General features: G+C 41.8%; 1 protein-coding gene across 2 annotated transcripts in view; it reads left to right on the top strand.

Annotated features, from left to right (window-relative positions):
• MREG (melanoregulin) overlaps nt 1-14363 on the top strand; it is a 66229-nt gene extending 51866 nt beyond the window's left edge. For both annotated transcript variants that reach the window (XM_058532958.1, XM_058532957.1), the window contains exons 3-5: nt 10412-10502; nt 11768-11931; nt 12471-14363. In XM_058532958.1, the coding sequence (XP_058388941.1) occupies nt 10412-10502; nt 11768-11931; nt 12471-12605 (390 nt within the window). In that variant the 3' untranslated portion in view covers nt 12606-14363. The remainder of the gene's footprint in view (nt 1-10411; nt 10503-11767; nt 11932-12470) is intronic.
• The last annotated feature ends 6652 nt before the right edge of the window (nt 14364-21015 follow it).

Genomic DNA, 21015 nt, shown 5'->3' with positions numbered 1-21015 from the left:
TAGGTGACTGATTTGGATTCTGAAGGTGGGATTGAAGGGGAGGGAGCAGCCTATAACCAAGTTGGGAGCGTAAGAGGGAAGGCGCTGGCGTGATCGAGGCCTGTCCGGGAGTCTCACTGGGTTCTGTTGAGTGGCCCGGGGAGCAGCCCGTCCACGTGGAGACATCCAGTGGAAAGAGGGAAATCATGACCTGGAGCTGAGACTTGGAGGCAGGGCAAAAGAAGAAGACTTGGGAGTCCCCGACAGAGAGGTAGTGACAACAGAAGTGGAGGCGTGAGGGGGAATTATCCAGGGAGATGGAGGTGAGAAGATGGCCCAAGACAGAGCCTTGGGAAAGGACTGCATGAAAGGAAGAGGCAAAGGAAGAAGAATCAGCCAAGTGAGGGAGCTCGGCTGGAGGATGCACTCAGGGGCAGCAGATCCCGAATCTCAGACCCGCTGCTGACGGACTCTAGGCCACATCCTGGACCTTCCTCTACGGTTTAGGGATTCTAATACCCACCTCACAGGGCGGTCCTGATGGGCACTGAATAGATGCTTGGTCCTTTTTCCCTTTCCCATGGAAACCTGGAGAGGCATGCTAAGAAGGGGGTGGCCATTAGGATTGAATGCTTTAGAAAAGGTGAGGGCCCCCGGAAAGGAGTAGGGGACACCCCATTGAGTCACTAGTGAGATGAGAAGATGTGGAAAGTACCTTAGCACTTCCCGTGGGCAGGGGTCTGAAGAAGGCCGATTGCCAGGGCTGGTGAGTAAGGGGAAGAGGAGGAAGTGAGCAGAGGAGTGGAAGCTCGCTCTTGAGCCACATGGCAGTGAAGTGCGGGAGGGAGGCGGAGGGGAGCTTGAGGAAGGAGCAGGCTTAAGGGAAGGGCGTATGGCTGCCGGCCTCAGTGAAACCAGCTGTCCTTTTAAGAAGAGTGAGCTAGTTCCTGTGAAATACTTTTTCTCTTGGATTTGGCAGATGAGGTTCCAGCTGCTGGGCGTTTATTGCACGGTGCCAGCTGATCAGCTGTGGGAGGAGGAAGCTGGTCTTGTGAGCCATTGAAACTGCAGTTTGTCACATGAGCCCCGTGGAGGCCTTGGCTGGGCTTCTGAAGGAGGCGTTCTTGCAACCCTGTAATCTTGCAAGCCCCGGAGGTGAGGGCTGCAAGCTTTGCAGGGACTTTTCCAAGGAAAGGAAGACTATGTAGCTGGTTTCCTTTAGACGTGAGAGGCGGGGCAGCAGGGGGAGGAGCAGAGGAAGTACCTTGGGCAAGTCTAAGAAAACCAGGGGCATCTAAGAAAACCAGGGGCGTCTCGGTCCTGAAGCCTGAAGCACAATCTCAGAAAAGTAGGGGAGTTTTACGGCTCTCTCTCTGTTGCAGACAAGCACAGCTCAGTCCAAAATACTGACCTTTGCCCCTCGGTCCTCAGAATCTCAGACCCTGGCGGCTTCTGCCACCCCTCACCACCCACCACCCCTGCCTCCTGAAGGGAATGGGTTTGCCTTTGTCCCACTCCTCAGAGGTGAAGTGGGGACCAGGTGGACAGGGGGGAGTGTGGGGGAAGAAAGGGACAGGAAAAGTGGGAGGGGGCTGAGGTCCTTCCACCTGCTCTGGGGGCGGGGGAGACAGAATGAGTCCCCAAAGGCAGGACTGGAGCACAACGTCCCAGCGAGTGGACCCTGGAGAAGGACGTTCTTGGGTTCAGCAGCATTCTTGGCTAGAGCCTAGGAATACTTTGCCTCTAAAAAAGTTCTGTTTTCTCCCAAGGTTTCAGTTGTGTTTCTTGGTTCCTCCTCAGGCACAGCTGCTGTGGCTTCAGATTGGTCTGTCCCTCATCAAGGGCTCTTTCGTCCTCTTTTCCTCCACTTCCTTTCCTCTCTCTCACCTTGCTCACCCACCTCCTCCCCTCCTGTTTTAAGAGGCAGTATGGACAGTGACTCAGTGCACTGACCTTACAACCAGGCGCCTGGCTGTGAAGTCCCAGCTCCTCGCTTCTGGTGTGCACTTAAGCAAGATACTTCACATCTGAGCCTCGGTTTCCTCACTCTTAAGATGTTATAATAATATCCATCTCATAGAGTAACACATCATGTTATGAGAATTAACTGAGTAAATACATGTAGAGTTTAGAGCAGTGCCTGGGAAGTAGTAAGTGCTCTATTAATATTATCTTTCTATCTCTCCATTTCCATCTTTCTCTCTCTGTCTCAATCTATCTTCTTTTTTGCCAATACCTTTAAATCCTTTTTGGATTTTGTCTAGTGATACAGGAAAAATATATTATGTTGAAAGAGTGTATAGAAATTATATTTCTGGAAATTACAGTATATTTCTGTATAAAGTATGGAAATTATCCCTTAGAGTTCCAGTGCTGGAGGGCTCCTTGTCTTCCAAAGCCTTTGTTCTGGATAGAAAGTTCTTCCTTATATTGATCTTTCTTGTGGCTTCCATCTGTTAGTCCTGGTTCTGCATTTTGAGGCTATGTAAAAAAAAGAAAAGGAATTCTTCTTCCATATAGCAACTGTTTAAGCTTGGAGGATGTTATCAGGTACCTTTGGAGTCCTCTGATCTGCAGATCTGTGAGCCAGGCCACCATGACCTGGTTTCCGAGCACTTCATCATATTCGTTCTCTCCTCCTGGCTGCACTGCTGTTTGATCAAATCCCTCTTCAGGCATTTCCCCAGTTGTTCTGTGCAGACTGTGTTGATTACCCCTTCCTTTTGAGCAATGCTTCTATTAATGTAGGATAATATTAGTTTAGTTTCTTGTCTACATGTTCATTTCCCTAGAGCCGGAGGTCCTTGTGCTATTTATTTCTGTAAGCCCAGCGTTGTGCTTGGCACAAAGCGGATGCCCAGTAAATGCAGACCAAATGCCACATTTTGGGTAGACTCGGAGCTTCCAGTTTAATCAACCCCTAGGCCTGTCTTTCACGTGAACTGCTGTGTAGGCAGGCCCTACATCTGGTGCTTTGGCTGTGGTGACTTTTTCAACCTGAGAGTAGGGCGTATTTTTATTTATTCCTAATAAATTTTGACCTGTAGATTAGGCCTTACTTGTTATATGTTTTTAAATCTTGATTCTCTCATTCTGTGTATTAGCTATCCCTCCTACTTTTGTGATCTCTGACTTCACAAAGTCACTGATAAAAATGATGCCTAGCTCTGAAACTGAGCCCTATCATGCAGTACTAAAAACCTCCTCCAGACTGACATCGAGAGTTTTGGGTACTCTTCAGTAGCTGCTCAGCTATCCTAGTCTGCATTATCCATCTCACATTTCTCTGTGAAAAGCAAGCATGAGAGCATCTGTTTCAGGCTCGTTAAAATCCAGACACCGCCATGTATGACATGTCTTTCTCTTGCTTACCTGATATTTCCTACTACATACCAAATGAAAGAAAACTAAATTGGAGAAGCAGTCCATATGATTTTTCTATCTTTTAGAGAATCTCTCTTCATTTTAAGTAGAAAGTAGCCTAAGATGATGTGAATTGGTGAAAATTGAAAGGAAAGAGATAACAGTTAGAATGTTCAAAGAATTCATTTGGGCCGGCCCGTGGCTTAGCGGTTGGGTGCGCATGCTCCACTGCTGGCTGCCTGGGTTCGGATCCCGGGCACGCACCGACGCCCCGCTTCTCCGACCATGCTGGGGCCGTGTCCCAGATACAGCAACTAGAAGGATGTACAGCTATGACATACAACTATCTACTGGGGCTTTGGGGGGAAAATAAATAAATAAATAAAAATTATAAAAAAAAAAAAAGAATTCATTTGTCCAAGAAGCTATCACTTTCTTTTTTTTTAAATTATTTGTTTATTTATTTTCCCCCAAAGCCCCAGTAGATAGTTGAATGTCATAGCTGCACATCCTTCCAGTTGCTGTATGTGGGACACGGCCCCAGCATGGCCAGAGAAGCGGTGTGTTGGTGCACGCCCTGGATCCGAACCCCGGGCCGCCAGCAGCAGAGCGCACGCGCTTAACCGCTAAGCCACGGGGCCGGCCCAAAGCTATCATTTTCAAGTAAAAGTGTTTGGCTACTCTTCACTTTGTAGTTTCCTGGTTTAGATGTTTAACTTTTCTACTGCACTGTTGTTATAGCCACAGTTGTATGGTGTCTTCTTTTAGTGTCGATGTTGACTTGAAGTGGAAATTCCCAAAAGGGTGTCCATAGTGCATGACATGACACATGTGGGTACTTAATTCTTTTTGGTGGTGATGTTAGAAAGAATGACTTCGAAGCAGAAAGTCTTAAGGCATTTTCTAGTTTTAAGGCACATTTGGGAACATATTGTAATTTTTTAGGGAACCGTTTTCTATAAAACAAATATATATGTTTATTATAATTCTGTTTCTGTCTACACCAGATGGTCAAAAAGTCAGTTAGGGACTGGCCCGGTGGCACAAGGGGTTAAGTGCGCGAGCTCCGCTTCGGCTGCCCGGGGTTCGGAGGTTCAGAACCCTGGGCGCACACTGACGCACCGCTTGGTAAGCCATGCTGTGTCAGTGTCCCATATAAAGTAGAGGAAGATGGGCACGGATGTTAGCTCAGGGCCACTCTTCTTCAAGAAAAAAGGGGAGGATTGGCACTGGATCTTAGCTCAGGGCTAGACCTCACACACACACAAAAAAATTAAAGAAGGATCTAGAACCTTATATTCTGATACACAGTGATTGCTAAAATATATTATTAAGTGAAAAGTGCAGGATATAGTATGCTACCATTTATGGGAAAGAAATGGAAGGGTACAGGAGAAATTGATAACATTTATTACTTGTAGAGAGGACACTGGTGGCTTGGGGACAGAGCCTTTAGTACTTTTTGAGTTGTGAATCATATGAATGTATTACCTAACTTAAAGAAACAAACAATAAATACACAAGGAGAAAGAAACTGTGTTGGGGAAGCAACAATAAGTAGTCATTCTTTTCTGTTTCCTTTCTGTTTTTGTTTTTATAAGGGTATGTGGCTTGGAATTAGATGCATTTAAATTTGAACTCTGGCTTGACTGCTGCTGACAGTTGAGCATGGAGAAAGTTACATTTTTATGTAAAATATGGGAAGGATCTTCTGGCTGGGTTTTATGCTGATCAAATATAATAAGGACCATTTCTTAAAGTTCAGTTTGTGATATCTGATCTTGGGGTACGGAATGAAGAAGATGACGCAGATTTTATCCTGTGTATGAGCATCTTCCTCTGAAGATGGTTTTTCACCATCCAAGACAGAAAAGAGACAAGGTCATCCTAATGCTTGGGTTTCCAGTGGCGAATAGGTTTTGGCTCAAAGTTATTATGAATCAAAAGTTAACTTTGAACTGATCGTTAGATCCAAGCAGAAGGATTTTACGTGTCTTTGTAAGTAAGGGAATTGAGAGGTTAAGCCAGTGATACTTGGACCCTCTCCCCCGGATCATTGGAAGAAATTAGCCAATGAGATATAAACCACCTCCTCCCCTGGGTTTAACAACAGTCTTGAGAGAGTGAGAAGCTCTGCTCTGATGGACAGAATTCAGGGAAGGCATCATAAAGTAATCACTGGATACAGAAAGGGCTGCTGTTGTATCTGTGTCATTGCCTAAGGCACTCCTGGGACAGAAGACTGGGATCCAGGCAGAGCCATTAACACTGCATTCCTGTAAGGCTTATCCATCCCCAGCTAAGTAGGTCTATATGCTGAACATTTTCCCCCAGGGGCTAGAGGTAGGAAAATATGAGACTAATTTTTGTGCAGTACTTATAGTTTCCTTTTTGTTTATATATTCAGTGAATGGTCTTTGTAACATGAATCTTTCAGATGCAAGGGCCAGAAAAACAACTCGTTGTCTAAACCTAAGTGGAATTGGCTGAGATAACAGAGAGTTCCAAAAGTAGCACTGACTTGAGATGAGATTTGATCCGGAGGCCCAGGATGTCCTTAGGCTCTGTCTCTCCGATTCTTTCATCTTCATCCTCCTGAATGTTGACTTCTTCCTTCGGCTGGCTCTTCCCCGGGAGTAAAAGTGATGGGAGCAGTTCTAGATTTTGTACCTCACACCGTGTCATCCAGGGAAAGAGAGAACAGGGCCTGGGAGGTGGATCCCATGCATTGGTATTTTAAAAAGCTCCCAGATTGATTATAATATACAGCCAAAGTTGAGTTTGTTGGTGTAAGCCAATTGGTGTCCACTCTTAGGGCTGAGAATGTGAGTAACTGTTCTGCAAAGGAAAGTCTGGATGAACTTGACAGATTGATGAGAGAAGGGGAAGATAGATGTTGGAGAAGCAAACAGCAAATATTTGCTTGTGGCAAACATATTAGTTGCTGACATACTGGCCACCCAGGTGTCCGTATCCTTCCTTTCTTTCTTGCTACCAGAACCCAGCTTTGGTTTGGGCATCAAGGTGCCAGCCCCAGGGGATGGATCGTGATTGGTTCAAATACTACTGATAATATTTCTCCACTTTTCGAGCCTCCCTTTGCAATCAGAGAGAGAGAGAGAGAGAGAGCACAGAGGAAAAACTAAATGACACGTTAGGAGGAGGAGGAGGAGGAAGGAGAAATGTTCAAAAGTAATTACCCCTGAAGAATAAGGCTAGAAAAAGAGGATGGGAAAGCAAGCTTTTAGTTTTCATTTTGTACCCTTCTGTTCTCTTTGAAGTTTCACTTCTATATGATAGTATGTTTATAATTAAAAATAAATTGATCTCTTTTGAAATTGTTCCTGTGACTTTAAGATGATTTAAAATATGTGTAACCTACTGTTAGAGTACCTTTCTTTAAATGTCTAATTCACCTTTTTAATAAGAAATAAAAAGTACTTTTGAACTGTCCCATTTATCCACAACCTCACAACAACATAGTGTAGGTGAGAATAAAATGCTTTAATTTCGTGCATGAGAAAATGATCCTAGTTGCTGGAATCAAAGGTCAAGGTCAAGGTCAAGGTCATCTCTTGGGGTCGAAAGCTGGAGGAGAACTAGCTACTGCAGGAGACCGAACTTTGTTCTGCCTCGCACACTGTTGCCTCCACCTTCTTGTCTGGCACCCTAATCTGAGACAGCTCGAGAGGAGAAAAGCCTCAAGATTTCAGCTCTGCGCACTCAGTTCTTCATTTTCAATCACATGTTTTTCAGTTTGACTTGGTTCCTATAATCTTATGACATTAATTCTGCATTATTTCTTTTATTATACCTTTGCACATTTCCTCATTGTTAACGTTTCCAGCCACAGCATCGCAACGATTATTTCAGAAATCATGAGAAAAGAAGCAAAAGATTATTTTAGAAAATAAGACTTCAACATTTGATGTCTAGTAGATTTGTTTCCACTTACCTGTGAAGAATATTTAACTGATCTTTAATTGTTATTTTCAAATTATTTGTCTAAAAACAAATTGTTACAATTTAAATATTGTAGAAGGGTACCCCAAGACTTGTTTTTCTCTAATACCAGGGAATAGGTGAGTTAGTTTCTTTAGTTGTGGGTAAGATTTTGTACATCACCATTTGTCATTTGCTGTATTTAGATTCTATTCTTTGGGATCATGTGTTAAACAGGAATTCAAATTCCCCTCTTACTGTTTATTTTCTCAAAAGCCAATTCTTAGTTAAAACCCTACCCAAGCTGCTACTGGTCTTAGAGCTTTCAACTTTGCACAAAACTCCCAGATACTTTTATACTTTCATAACTATTCTGTCAAAAGAAGACAGTAATAATATGGATATATGAAAATAGTTTCCTTCCACTAATCTTAACAAGCACACATGCACCGTGTGTGGATCCATCCTCACCAGATTTTTATATCTCATATTGTTGCTTCTCCATCCAACCCTTTATCAGAGTAACAGACACTGAGACGGAATGAATTTGTGTAACTTTTAGTGTTGGTATTTAGGAATTGCAAAATAAATGACAGATGGACAGCAGGAAGAGAAAGATTTAAAAAAAGTCTGAAGCCAGGATCACCCAGTGATGGATGGGTATCTGAAAAATTGAGATTTGGCTACACTTAGTTGAAGGAACAAAGTCTGAGACATCAGCCTTAGGAGCTAAAAGAAAAATTAGCAGAGACCTTTAATCGCAAGTTAATGAAGCCACCTAGTGGTTTGTTACAGAATTTAAGGTTGTGTGAGTATGTGAAGCAACTCACTTCAGATTGATTGTGTGGGTCTCTAATCAAGTGTAACTAAGACTTGTATTACTTTTCATTTAGTCCGGCAAGGAGGGTCAGTTTCATTGAGAATAAGCACAGCTCTGCTCTGGGTAATGTTTTATTTAGTTATATTCTTTTTGTCATAAAGGTCTTAAGGCAACTTCCATGAAAATACAGTGAGATACCACAAACTAGAAGGTGAGAAAGAGAAAAAACATGAATAAAGACATAAAAAGTAGTAAAGAATTTTGGTAATTCCAAAACACTTTCAAAATCCTACAAATCTTCCATGAAAGGACTCTACATTTTCAGGTCAGCGTGGAAACTGATCAGTTATAATATTCACAATGTCCAGAAAAAGGGAACAATTTTCAGGAAAAGTGAAATTGTACCTGATGTCAAGAGCAGAGAAATTTGTCTTCTGGAGGTCCTCACAAGTGAGATACTGCATAATGTCATGTGTAGTGTCCTCAATCCTCATAATAGAAATCATCCTGAGTTTTGGGAGATTGTTTCTTAGTTGTGCCTACACTGAATTGGAGGAGAATGTGCACCAAACACAGTTTTCAAGGCTTGCATTAATGCATTTGATCCTTGAAGTAAGTGAATGCGGTAGGTTGTACTACTATCCCCGTATTGCAGATGAGGCCACAGAGACACAGTGAGGTTATGAACTTGCTCGAAATCAGGCTGTTAATAACTAATGGAGCTGGGAACCAAACCTGGAAGTCTCGCTCTAGCATCCATGCTCCTTCCAAGATGCTACATATTGAAGGGCCAATTCAGGCCCCATCCAATGAAAACCTCAGTACTTGAGTTTTTCCCCCCACATCTTATACATTCTGTGGGGGATTAGATGGGTGTGGTTTAACATGATGCTAAAGATGAGGTCAGGGTTGCATATTTCTGAGATGACTCAGTTCACTTTGCTCTCTTCCAGGGTCACAGACTTTATCCCTGACCCCGATCACCACACGTGTGTGCACACACATGTGCTCACACATCTTTGGTCAGAAAAAGAGAACCAGGAAAGAATCCTCAAGTTGACCACTTTCTGACTTCTAGAAAATAACTGAAATCCATAGCCTTTTGATGACATATCCTTAGATACAAGACCTGAAATGCAGTCATAACAAAACACACTTTATTTTGTTAACTTTTCTTTTTCTAAGTGATATCTATAAATATTTGTGAATGGCAGCTGAATTGATTTCTCTTAACCAGTTGTGAGAGTTGGTTAGCAATGAGCAAGCCTTGAAAGGAGCTGAGTAGGGAAATAATGGCATCATTGAAACATTTTCAGTTAGAGGAGTCAAAATATCATATAACTTCAGTCTTAAATTGAGCATTTAGAATGATCTTCTTTAAAGCTGTGTGTTAGGATAGTTGTGTGGTTAATGTTTTTGCTAAGAGGAAAAAGTATACTCTATAAAATGACTGTTTTATATAGTTAAAGCTCTTTAAAAACAAATTTCCGTGACATTTGAAAGGAATGCTTAGCTTCGTAAAGATTCTAATTCTCCTGAAAGATTCAAGTTCTGTTTAGGGACCAATAGGATGGCCTACTCCTAAAAAGATTGAAATTTTCAGAATGATAACCTTTTGATAGTTCTGCTGAGTGCTTGAAAGATTCATCCTATTGTGGGAATATAAATGATAGAGAGTGATGCTGAGATAAGGTGAAAGAAACATGGGCTGGAAATCAAGAAATTTGGGATTCCCAGGTCTACTTTCTTCTGATAACAAAGGAAGACATAAATTCGTTGTATGTCATTTTTCTCATGAACTTTGGAGTGAGACCTGAATTCAAATACCAGTTCTGATACCTATTAGCTGAATGATGATGGATTAGCCATTTAACCTCTTTGAGCCTTGGTTTCTTCATCTATAAAATGACTTTAATAATACATGGATTGTATTAGGTGTTCCCTGTGAGCAGGTATTGTGCTTTTTTATATCTTTACTCTTTATAACAATCTTGAATGGAATATGAACTAGTGTCATCCCCACTTGGCAGGTGAGATCACTAAAGTTAAGAGAATATGTAATGTGAAGAGTTAGACTAAGATAATTTATGTAACATGTCATACCACCTGGTACATCGCAGATTCTCCAGAAATGGTAGCTGATGTGTTCCCGTCAACCCCATCTCACCCATCTCCTTCTCTTCTTTTAGATATACTTCAAAGATTAGTGAAGAGGAGAACCACATATTTAAACAGCTTAAGTTTGGGAATTACATAGGGGTTTAAGCCCAAGGATAAAAATAAAACTGAATTTTAATTTTCCTACAGGAGTGGCAAAAACTCAACTATGATATCTACGCCCTGCGACAGATTCGAAGGGAAGTGAGAGACAGATGGAAACGCATTTTAGAAGATCTAGGTGAGTCTGAAATTGAGTAGGAAATGGTAAAAATAACTGGTTGTGATCATTCCTCTTCACTTACTTCACCATGGTTTTTATGAAAGGGATGTCAGTAATTGACTAATTAAGGCTCCTGTGTACTAGTTATTTTCCAGATCCTGTTCTCCTTATATCCTCAAGCATAAACATCTGATATTTATGTTATCGCCAGCCCGCGTCCTAAGGACATGCTTAGCCACGTGTTACTCCATCTGTCCACATATTGAGCAGCACAGAGCAGGGAAGTCACACGGGCGCTACCTTGAACTTTCTGGCATTGACATAGATTGAATTAAATGAGAGTGATTGGCCAGTTAGTAGAAGTTTTATAAGATAAGGTAGGTTGGGAGAATATTGTGTGTAAGAAAGACAGCAAAATTCAGTGTAGACTCTCAAAAGGATTAAAAGATAGAAAAGCTTCAAAGCTGGGAAAAACACCAGTGGCATGAGAGAAGCTGTTGGGTATTGGTTTTTCTTAATTCTTCCAGGGTTGTGATACAATAAACAAGGCCCTCACATTATAAAATAAGCTTGTTTTAATGTTTAAAAAGTGAATTTATCAATTTTGAAGTCCTCAATCCTTCTGCTTTGGAAGGGAACATGACACCTTGGCATCATAACCATTCAAAAGTGAGGTACTGTGTTGCTAGCCCCTGTTGCTTTAGTTGGGATACAGTGGGATGGGGTGGACCTCTACTCTCTTTACTCATCCAGTATCGTTGTGACTTACTAGTCTCCTTTTTATAATGTAAGTTATTCCAGGCAGGTGTAAATCTATGAGTCTTTTATACCTTTGGGTAAGTAATTTTAACCAGCCAACCATATTGCCTCTGGGCAGAGAATCTGGGCTTGGAGAAGTAGGGGCCTGGAGGTGACCACTTTGCAGTTCTCAAGCTGCAAAGGTGGGTGGGATTCAGGGGACAGAGGAGGAGGTGAAAAGTAGCGTGTGGGAGGGGGGTTTCAGTCCAAAAAAAAGAGCAGCAAGCCATCAGTGGGTGAGTATCTGAGGCTTAACTTGGAGGGAAAAGTTAACAAAGAAAATTAAACAAGGAGAAACATCACACGAATTTTGATTAAAGACCCTGCCAGTTACCCTGAGCTGGGAAGCAGCACGTGGAGCGGTGCCTTTGGCTTCAGTTTCCTGATGTTTGTTCAGAATCCGCATTCGGGTCCCTTCTTAATCTCCTGCAGGTCATTCACCTCCTTGTGACTACTTTTCAGGAGGGGTAAATTTGTTACCTTAGGTTTTCAAAAGGAAGCAGACTCTTTGTTGTCGGTGACAAAACTCAGCACCATGAGTGACTCTAAAAACACAAAGAAAGCTCGAGAGATGTTGTTAAAACTGGCTGAAGAGACCAACATTTTCCCAACGAGTTGGGAGCTCTCGGAGAGATATCTCTTTGTTGTGGTAAGTGGATGCATTTTTTCATCTGCTCTGCTTTTGCTTGAAATTTGTGTGTTTCTGTTGTTCCGTACACTTACCATGCCAACACCACCAGCTCCACCACAGTATGAGGTGGCCGATGATGCCAGTGTCTTGTGCACGGTTTCCGGTGCCAACAACATCAGAATCACCTCATGGGCTTTAAAAAGTCACATTTCTGGATTGCACTCAGACCTGTTGAGGCTTGGGTTGAATCTGTATTTTTCAGCCCGTTGTGCTGTGTAGTCAGCTTTCTGAACCATCTGTAAGTCAAAGAGATGTGAGAAGTACTGTTAATATAACGTAAGACTGCAAAAGAATTTGAAAGGACTCGAAGAGAGGTGGAATGTTTCTTGGCTAATGTAAGTAAAGGATTAAGGAGTGTCTCTAAATTTGTTGAGAAAAATTTAATAAATGTTTCACTTGCTCATTATTTTTTTAGGGTAAGTTTTGTTGTTTGGTTTTCCCATCTACATGGCTTGGTTTCCATCTTGACAATCTTTTTATTTTTAATTTTTTGGCAGGACCGTCTCATTGCTCTCGATGCTGCAGAAGAGTTCTTTAAAATTGCCAGTCAAGCTTACCCCAAGAAGCCTGGGGTCCCATACCTGGCAGATGGCCAGAAAGAACTGCACTACCTTCCATGTCCAAGTCCCTAAAGGAGAGGCTGGGAGGCAGAATTGGAATTCTTTGACTGGAACTCAACAAGCAACCAAAGTTGGACAAATGCATATAGAAGAGAGTGAGCTAGCTAGCTCACTGGGGCTGGCTAAGTGAAAAATGATTCTGAATCCTACAAAAATCTAAGGGTTTGGAGATCTGGTCTTCATGAGGACTTTATGAAATGTTCAAGTTGCGTGGAAACATCTGGTGATCTCGCATCAGAGAGTTGGTCAGGGGGCTGTTTCATCATGGGCGATTAGATTCCAAGAACCCATGGCCCCTATTTCGGTTTTGGTTATGCAGTAAGCTCTAATCATTAATCCTGTTGGGAGAGTGGGATATTCTACTTAATGGAACAATAAGATTAGTAGAGAGAGCTATCATTGAGCCTAAATACAGATTACCAATTTTTAAATAATTGTTATATAATATAGGCTGACACCAAAATAATAGCAGGCACTATGGGACCTTTCTTTGATTTGGAAGAACCTACAGAAACTTGCAGGGTGTCAGAGGCATCATTTTGAGTATCAGTTATGATTATTCAGAAGTTTAGATGTACCAGATAATAGAAATGTCTAGAAGTGCTGCTCAGAAGTGAGTTCCAAGTAGAATGATCTCAAGCAGAACTTCCTGCAGTTACGTGTAAAAAGTCCTGCCTTCGGTTGCGGTACAAGCGTCTTAAATTCTCAATACTATTGATATCTGGTTACCTCATTTTTGCATATTGTCCATTTCTCATCCATAAGCCCTTGATATTTTATGTTTTATCCAAGATACGATCTGTAAACTGAAACATTTGACTTCCATTTCCTTCTCTGCTCTTTAATCTGTTTCCGGCTCATCGGATGAGAGTTGCACCTGCCCAGGGACCTCTCTTGCAGACTTGCAGCTCTGCAGGCAGTGTTGCGTGGAAGAAGGTCATTGCTGGACTTTCTTTCATTCTGAAGATGATTTTCAAAATGCAGCAATGCTGCCGATGCACCTTGCTTCTATCCACAGATGGAGAAATCCAGTTTCAGAAGTTACTTACCTCTTAAGCAAGGAGCTGGCCGGGAAATCATGGTTCATTTTATTTAAAGACTTTCAGAACTTGTAGGATTTATCAGTTAATTGCTGAGAACAATGGCAATATTTTCACTTTTACAGACTTTTCTATTCTGACTTTAGGTTAAAAAGTAACGTGTGTTCAGTCTGTCCAGGAGACTTGAAAATTTCCACACACTGACTAGCTCTTCTGGTGGTGTACACAATTTTTAAAATATTTGTTAAAGGAGATCCATGTTCTCCATTTTTTAATGCATGGCAGGCCAATTTAACTGACATGTTTCCAGAAAATTCTTTCTAGGTTAATAAGTAAGCTAAAAGTTTTATTTTTTATATTTAGAGCTTAATCCCTTTCATGTTGCTTAAAACTAGCCTGCAGATATTTTCCGTCACTTCTGTAGGCTCTTACAACATACAAACAGTGACACAAACAAAAGCAAAAATGAACAATAAAATAAACCAAAAAACTTTGAAAATTGTATTGTTTTCATCTCTGTCCATAGAACTTGTGTTTTGTCTTTCTGCCTTTTTTCATGTCAAAATAGATAAGATTGTTTGCACTTTGGAGGATAAAGTGTAACCATAGTCTTTATTTTTGGTAATGAATGAGTGAGGATAAGATTGTCTCTATGATTATAAAAACACGTGGGATCATCCAGGAAATTTTCCTTCTAAAGAATTAAAAGGTTTCTCTGTTTACTGTTCAATTGGATGTGTGTTATATTTCCGAGAAATAAGAAGGGACAGATATTCTTTCCCTAATCCCTTTAAACTAAAGGGTAAAGACGCTGAGAGGCAGAGAGATTAAGGCCCCCCACCTCATTCTAAAGCCAGTCAAGGGGCAGATCTGGGCTCAAGTCCAGTGGACACTGCAGCACATGAGAGAGGCTCGAGGGTGACCGAAGTGACCACTTCAGGAGTCACAAGATGCTCAGCAGGACCAGGATCCACAGACGTGCAGGAGGCTGGAGGGTTTTCTGGCTTTTTAAATGTCTCCCTGTTGACTACTGTAGTGTTCTCAAAGGTTCGTCTGTGTATGCGGAGAGATTTCAAGTGGTCGACGGATGCACATTTTTATGTTAATATTTATTTATTTTAATGTGCACCAGGGGAAAAAAAACCCTATAACTAGCAGACCAAACACCTGATTTCCTATTTCATGAATATTATTGCAAAGAGCAATAAACTGTTCATGTTTTCTTATGTTTTCCCAGGAAGGCACAGAGGACACATTCACTGAAGAGGTAAGGAATGCATTGGTGAGGGGCACAGCATCACTGAGAACCTCAGTGTGGCCCTGCAGGCCAGATGCTGTTCCAGAAATGGGCTCACCAATGGCAATGGAGATGGAAGAATGGAGCCCCAGAGGCAGTGCTTCACCATCAGAAGCAAAGTGGGCACAATTATCATAATGAGTGGCCGGGTCTGAGGGGTACCTGCAGAGAGATTTGGAGGTGGTTAATAGAATATGGCATTCCTAGGGAAAAATAGATGGGTAGCCAATAAGAGTATTGCTCAAGCTATACCATCAAAAGATCTCAAGGATGAAGATCAGGAGATGGGTAGGGCACAGCCACCCTAATAAAAAGTTGTGATCTCTTGCCAAGTTTCCAGACCTTGACTATTTTCCAGACCCAGAAACTACTGACTGAAGGAAGGGCTGGATCCCCGAGAAGGAGGACTTTGCAACACCACTGCAAGTGTATATGGCAATGGTTCCTCTAGTCCTTCCTCAAAAGGACCTATGGTTATATAGTTGGATAACTGTGCACTAGAGAAAGGAGTGTACACAAACACTCTGAGGACATGGGACACAAGGTCCAAGTTGACATTGATGCTCAGGAACAAGAGTATCACTGTAGTGTGCTTTTTAGAATGGGGGCATATGGGATTCGGATAATAAATGGAGTCCTATCCCAAGTCTAACTCCAGTAGATCCATTGAGTCCATGGATCTACCCAATGGTCATCTCCCCATTTCCAGAATAAAGTATCGGGCTGAACATATTTGGGACTTGGCAGAACCACCATTTGTTTCTTGGCCTTTGGGTTAAAAACTGTCTTAATGGGGAAGCTAAGTGGAAGCCTCTGAAATTACTCCACTCCTTGGTCAAGATAGTACACCAAAATCAATATGGCATCCCACGGAGATGGCAGAGATTAGTGCTACCCTTAAAAGACCTAAAGGATGCAGGAGTATTGGTCCTGATCATAATTCCATTTAATTCACCACTCTGGCCCCAATGAGAACTAGATAGATTCTGGAGAATGAAAGTAGATTATTGAAAATTCGACCAAGTGGTAGCCCTAACTGCAGATGCTGAGCTAGATCTGTAGTCTTTGCAAGAATCAATTACCACAGACTCAGCTACATGGTATGTGGCCATTGCTATCTTCTTTCCATACCCACCAGAAAGGCAGATCAGAAAGTGCTTGCATTCACTTGAGATGGACAACAGTATACATTTATGGAATTTCTCCAGAGCTATCTAAACTCTCCCACCATCTGTTATAATATAGTCTGAAGGGACCTGGACTATATGGACATTCTGCAGAATATCGCATTGGTGATCTATGTCAATGACATTAGATCTGATGAGTGCAAAGTGGCAAATGCATTGTAGGCCTTGGCAAAGACGTGCACTTCAGAGGATGGGAGATAAATCCTACAGTCTCAGGGACCTATCACTGCAGTGAAGTTTTTAGGGGTCCAGTTGTCTGGGGAATTCTGGACTATCCTCTCCAAAGGAAGGGTTGAGTTATTTCATGTTACACCTCCCACCTCCAAGAATCCAGCAGAATGCTTGGGAGGCCTCTTCATGTTCTCACTTGGAAATACTGCTCCGTTCCATATAAGTGGGTGATGTGAAAAACTGCCAGCTCTGAGTGGGGTCCAGGCAGGAGAGGGCTCCAAAGCAGGTCTAGGCTATGGCCAAGTGGCCTGGCACTTGAATCATAGGACCTTACAGACCATTTAGTGTTAAAAGTCTTGATGATAAGGAAAGATGCCACACGGAATATATGGAAAACCTAGTAGGAAAACGACAACACAGACCCCTAGGGTTCTGGAGCAAGGCCGTGACATTTGCAGAAGAGAATTACACATCATTTGAAACACTGCTCATCATGAGCTGAGTTTTTCTCAGATCTGCCAAGGCATAAGCCAAAGTCTAGCAGCAATCCAATTTTTTCCTGTTTTCTTTAAAAAATAAACTTCTAATTTTAGAATAGTTTTTTTTTTTTTTTGTGAGGAAGATCGGCCCTGAGCTAACATCTGCCAATCCTCCTCTTTATGCTGAGGAAGACTGGCCCTGGGCTAACATCCCTGCCCATCTTTCTCCACTTTACATGGGACGCCACCACAGCATGGCTTGACAAGGGGTGCGTCGGTGCGCGCCCGGGATCCTCACCGGGATCCGCACCGGCGAACCCCGGGCCGCCGCCGGGGAGTGTGCGCACTTAACCGCTTGCGCCACCGGGCGGGCCCCTAGAATAGTTTTAAATTTACAGAAAAGTTGCCAAGATAGTGCAGAGAGTTCCTACACACCTCACACCAAGTTTCCCCTATTATTACCATTTTACCTTAGTACGGTACATTTGTCCCATTGAATGGACAAATATTGATACATTATAATTATTAACTAAAGTCCACAGTGTATTCAGATATCTTAGTTTTTACCCGATGTCTTTCTGTGTTCCAGGATCTCTTCTAGGGCACCGTATTGCATTTAGTCATCATTTTCCTTAGGCTCCTCTTGGCTCTGATAGTTTCTCAGACTTCCTTTGCTTTTGATGACCTTGGCAGTTTTGAGGAGTGCTGTTCAGGAATCTGGAAGAGAGAGATGATAAGCATTAGTGTGGCCTTGAGACCAGCCGCAGCAGTAGGGCGGTGAGTTGTCCAGGTAGCCTTCATGTAATTTTCCTCGGGAAAAGAAATGCACCAGGCTTCCGGAGGAGCTGTCCCAGAACTTGCCATAAAAAGCAAGTGGATCCGAGCAGCACAGAGGTGACTGTAGTGGATGATGTGGGGTACTACCCAGGTCTGCCCCTTTGGGGCTGAAATATCCATTCCATCAGCTGCTGGTGGTATTGGTGTCTGAGCTCTCAGCTGAGTCTCTCTCTGGGAGTTGCCATCACCCAAGGTTAGTCCCCTGTCTGGGGGCATCTTGTGTCTACTAACTAGCTAATTGGTGCAGGGCTATGAAGGGTTATCCCAGCTTCAGAGCTCCCCGTTCGATTGGCTGGGCCTTTGTTGTGACTACATCTCAGTCAAATTTCCCCCAATCCTGCCTTCCCTCTCTCCTCCATACGTATTTGTTAATAAAATTCTTGCTCACCAATCTCCATTTCAGAATCCTTTCCCTAGGGAACTCAGTTGTGACAGTTTCTGAGTCAACAATGCAGTACTCGAGTCTGACACGTACATGGTGATTCTGTTAGTTTTATTATAACCAAGCCAGAGCATTTATCTATTGACATATGTATTATTTTATTACAAATCATTATAAAAATGTATTTATCTTTGAAATTAGTGAAGACATTATTTTTAAAAATTTAATCTTAGGTAGGTATAATTATCAGTGAATTCATTTAACATAAGTGGTTAAATGTTTTTCAAGACCGTCATAAAAGTTCCTTGTATTTAGCTAAGACATTAGATCTCAGTTTCCCTCAGAGTTGCCTGTTTAAGTCAGTACCTTCTGGAAGAGGACTGCATTGACAGCTGCAGAAACCAGTTTGATTATTCTCCAATGATCAGAGAGGGATAATGGCACAAACCTGGCTTCTTTTCCATTGTATTAATGCATTTATTCATTTCCTCAGGTCTCTTCCTATTACTAATATCACAAGAAATATGTTTAAATTCAATTAAGTTGCATTGAAAGGAGTATACTCGTAATTTCCCCATCATACCATGTACAGAATGAAAATGGCCAGTCACTGTGGACTTTCTATTTACAATGTCTCAACAAGGGTTATTATTAGCTTCTGGAGTATTATTCCATATTCTGTTTTGACACATTACAAATGGACACATGGCATCCCAATTTTCAAATCCCTTAACATGTGGGTTTAGAACACCAGGCTGTGGAGAACTGAGTCAGGAAACCAGGTTGTAGCTTGAGTCTCATCCTTTGATAATTTAGTAACTAAATGAGGTTTCTCTGATTTTTCTACTCATCTATGTTCTAAGTATTTAGTGAGATTAAGTTTAGAAAGAACAATATTACAAATACAAAAATAAAATTATGACATTTATAATAGCTGGGTAAACCATAGACCTATACTAGATCATTACGTTTTTCAAAAACCAACAGCTATAGTTTTTAGGTAGCAATTTACTTTAAAAATTCTCTATTAGTAATGTGAAATGTATAAGTGAACTTTATCATATATCCTATAATCATGTTGTTAGTCTTTGCAGTATCCGAAGCAGGAACCCACTTTCCAAAGATAGTTGTTTAATCATTCCAATTATCCTTATCAAAATGTACACCAGAAGGTTCAATAAATTGCATAAAGGGTGTTAGGAATGATTTTCTCATTATGGAATAAGAAGTCGTCAAGATAAGCTAGAAAGGCTGGCCTCCATCATCTTTGCGGGAAGAAGGTGTTAAGAATCTGTTAAACTCAGCAGTGCTGGAGGCCTAGAGCCCCATTTGTCCCGTGTCTGCCTACTTCACAGACCTGACACTGTGTTATCTGATTCTGTTAATGGAATATTGTTGTGTCTACCTAAAAATGAAACTTCCACTCATGTTTCTTTCCAACTTTCATTTCAATATTGTGGGTCCTGAGAAAAGAAAGGGAGACTTCTCTGGGATTACAGGAAGCAAGTGTGTAATTCCTGGCTAATAAGTTTTGAACGTTTAGAAGAATTTGGGCTAAGGTGCGCTTTCCTTGAAACATAGCACCTGGTTGTAAGATTGTGGGGGAGGAGACATATGGCCTTCACCTTTCTCTTCTAGTTGCTGGAGATCACTGATATTTACTAGAAGACTGACATTTGATGAAAGGTCACATTGACTTAAAGTCAATTTCTACTCCATTTTTAAAATATGAAAGTCAAGCAGAAAATTTTAAAATAGAAAAAAACAAACCATAATACTAGGATTCTAATACAACCATGCATATCATTTTGGAAGACTTCATTGTTTTCATGTGCATATTTGAGATTTATACGTACAATTTTGTATCATGATTATTAAATTAAGTCAGGGGTCATGAACTCAAATGTCTCCAAGTGTCGCTGGGTAGGGACTGTGAATGAAAGGGGGTTATGTGTTCCTTACTCTAAAGGGAGCAGTTACTGCTCAGCTCCAAATGATTGTTGTTATGTAAAAGGGCTCAGTTTTGCCAGTTATGATTTTTTTTGACGAGTCAGAGAGACGTGATTTTTATGTAAATTTTAAAATATTGGTTACTAAATTAAAAATTTAAAAACATTGCATAAGCCAAAGATATATACATGAACTGACAGTTTACCATATTTGACAGGTCATAAACATTTTGTTACCAAGTAGCCCCTGAGAGCATCATTTTTACAAAGCTGCATGACATTAAATTGAGTAGATGTAACAAATTTTACAGTCTTTCATCTGTTTTTGGACATTTAGAGGTTGTTTCCAATTTTTCTCTGCAATGAACATCTTCATGCATTGTTTTGTCCTGTGTTCTTAGTAGCATTGCAAAATCAGAGATCATGAATATTTAAATCATTCTTTATGTATGTCATCAAATATTTTCCAGAAGTTTCCACTTTATGCTCTTTCCAGCATTGATGTATAAGAATATAGTTTCAGGGGCGGAGTCAAGACGGCGGCGTAGGCAGACTCTGAACTCACCTCCTCCTGTGGACACAGCCAATTTACAACTACTCGTGGGAAAATTACCCCTGAGACAGAACTGAAAACTGGATAAGAGGAACTCCTGCAACAACGGACAATCCTAGCTGGGGTAGAAGAGGCAGAGACTCCCTTCTGGAGAGAAAAACGCCGCCTTCACAAGCCGCCAGCTTCACGGCCGCCGGGAGCGGCTCACAGGTACGCAGCCTCCCTGGAGGCGCGGGGTCCTGAGCCAGGGAACGCCCCCGCTGTGGGCATTTTGTGGACCCAGCACAATCGACACCAGCGGCATAATATCTGACTTTGCCTGCTACTAAAGCATTGGGGAGCACCCCCAGAAAACCCGGTTCACAAAGAAACTAAAACCGGCTCTTAAAGGGCCCACGCACAAACTCACCCATTCCAGAAAGCATCCTAAAATCACCAGAAAGAAAGGTGCACAGTGCTGTGGTGACAAGAGACTCACCTAATAGGCCCTGAGTGCATCTCGGTGAGGGGTGAGACCTCTCCAGGGA

The sequence above is a fragment of the Diceros bicornis genome, chromosome 37 (genome assembly GCF_020826845.1).
Source record: "Diceros bicornis minor isolate mBicDic1 chromosome 37, mDicBic1.mat.cur, whole genome shotgun sequence".
Lineage (NCBI taxonomy): Eukaryota > Metazoa > Chordata > Mammalia > Perissodactyla > Rhinocerotidae > Diceros > Diceros bicornis.
The sequence above is the reverse complement of the archived record's forward strand: the minus strand, read 5'-3'. Positions and strand labels throughout refer to the sequence as shown.